Raw genomic sequence first — 2,148 nt, 5'->3', positions numbered from 1 at the left:
GGAAGTGGTTTGCGGCGCGTTATCAGGCGTCTGAACCGAATCCATACTGGTTGTTATTTATTATTTGCCGTAATGGGCTGGAGGCGTGGCCTATTACATCCAAGTATAATTCAGACGCCGCCCTATTATTAATATCTCACCAAGATTTGATACCACTCAATCACAACAAACCGGAATCTTCATCTGAATCCTCCGCCGCAGCATACGCGGATTGCTGGCCTCTCGCGGAACGTGTTGCCGGGTGATGACATCGCGGCCTCCACCGATTACAGATCCAATTCTTTTTCACCACTTCCGGTTCCTCAGCCATGGCGTCTGTGACGGAGGAACTGAACTGCTCCATCTGCCTGGAGATGTACACGGACGCGGTCACTCTGCCGTGCGGTCACAACTTCTGCCGGGCCTGTATCCTCCGTTTCCTGGACACCCAGTTTGGGGTCCCCAGCTGCCCCGACTGCCGAGCTCATTTCCCGCAACGTCCGGCTCTGCAGAAGAACATAACTCTGTGCAACGTGGTGACACATTACCGATCCTCCCCGAGAAGAGAGGCCGCCGGCGGCGGAGTCCACTGTACGTACTGCATCCGCTCCGCCGTGCCCGCGCTCAAGTCCTGTCTGCACTGCGAGGCCTCTCTGTGTGCCGATCACCTGCAAGTCCACAGCACGGCACCAGAACACATCCTAGCCGAGCACGGGGCCACCCGGGAGGACAGGAAGTGTCCGGCTCACAAGGAAGTCCTGAAGTATTTCTGCAGAGAGGACTCGGCGTGTATCTGTGTGTCCTGCAGGCTGGACGGTGAGCACCGGGGCCACCGAGCCGAGTCCCTGGAGGAGGCCTCGGAGAAGAAGAAGGAGGACCTGAGGGAAGTCCTCCAGAAGCTGACGTCGGAGCGCGAGGACAACGAGAAGAAGATCCACAGGTTGTGGGAACACCGGCGGCTCGTCCGGGAGCAGCAGGCCTCCTTGCTGATGGCCGATCTGATCCGGCAGCTGGAATTGAAGAAGATGGATCTCACCGGGAAGATCGGTCGCGTCGCCCGGTTGTGTGATGAGGCCGATCCTCTCACCGTCCTACTGGACCATGAGCCGGAGGTTTGGGGGAACGCCGAGGACGAGGCCGCGGAAGATCTGTATCGGGGTCTGGTCTCCGGGACTCTGGACGCAGACCATGTGTGTGAGGACCTCGTCCTGGACGTCACCACGGCGGCCAATAATGTCCGCGTGTCTCCCGACCTGAAGACCTTGACGTGGTCGGCGGCGTACCAGAAGCGCCCGGAAACCCCCGTCCGGTTCCAGTACAACCAGGTTCTGAGCTCTCGGAGGTTCTCCTCGGGTCAGCACTCCTGGGACGTGGAGACCAGCGAGTCCGGGGACTGGAGGATCGGGGTGGCCTATCAGAGCGTGGAGCGGCGGGGTGAGCGGTCCTACATCGGGGACAGCGGCAAATCCTGGTGTCTACGGAAACTCTACCAGAACCAATACTCGGCGATGCACGACGGCAACGTTACCACCGCGCCCCACCGCTTCTCCTCCACCACGTTCAGGATCTGCCTGGACTACGAGGCCGGCCGGGTCTCCTTCTATGAACTCTCCGACCCCATCCGCCTCCTCCACACCTTCACCGCCACCTTCACCGAGCCCCTCCACGCCGCGTTCGGGGTCGGCTACTGGCTGTGCAGTGAAGGGTGCTGGTTGAGGGTCGTGATTTAGGCACAACGGCATCCTTGTCCTTCCAGGAGACGTACGAGGAGGTCCGAGGGCTCGCCGCAGCCGCCGGGAGATCTCACCAACTGCCCCCCCTGTAGCCTGGGAGTACCAGCCCTGGGAGTGCCAATGTCGTTGCTGTAAGCTCGCCTGGGCCATCACCTCCCCGGGCCGTGTCCTCGTACATTATATAAGAGGAGGAGCTAAAACTTCTGTCAGGTTTTTATTTCTGTCTGTGACCCCATTGGGGAGATTTTCCTTTACTTCCTCTCCCTGTGACACCCACAACTTCCTCTCACTGACACCCGCAACTTCCTCTCCCTGTGACACCCACAACTTCCTCTCCCTGTGACACCCGCAACTTCCTCTCCCTGTGACACCCGCAACTTCCTCTCCCTGTGACACCCACAACTTCCTCTCCCTGTGACACCCACAACTTCCTCTC

At 59.6% G+C, this 2,148-nt stretch overlaps 1 protein-coding gene across 1 annotated transcript; it reads left to right on the top strand.

Annotated features, from left to right (window-relative positions):
• Positions 1-308: 308 nt before the first annotated feature.
• On the top strand, positions 309-1,709 carry LOC108803668 (E3 ubiquitin/ISG15 ligase TRIM25-like). The gene has a single exon (XM_018575490.1). The coding sequence runs from the start codon at positions 309-311 to the stop codon at positions 1,707-1,709; it is 1,401 nt and encodes a 466-aa protein (XP_018430992.1).
• The last annotated feature ends 439 nt before the right edge of the window (positions 1,710-2,148 follow it).

The sequence above is a fragment of the Nanorana parkeri genome, unplaced genomic scaffold, assembly GCF_000935625.1.
Source record: "Nanorana parkeri isolate BGI_ZX_2015 unplaced genomic scaffold, ASM93562v1 scaffold4004, whole genome shotgun sequence".
NCBI lineage: Eukaryota > Metazoa > Chordata > Amphibia > Anura > Dicroglossidae > Nanorana > Nanorana parkeri.
Note: the sequence above shows the minus strand (reverse complement) of the source record. Positions and strands in the feature narration are given on the sequence as shown.

Coding starts and splice junctions, on each gene's coding strand:
- LOC108803668 (XM_018575490.1), top strand. CDS start 309: ATGGCGTCTGTGACGGAGGAACTGAACTGCTCCATCTGCCTGGAGATG.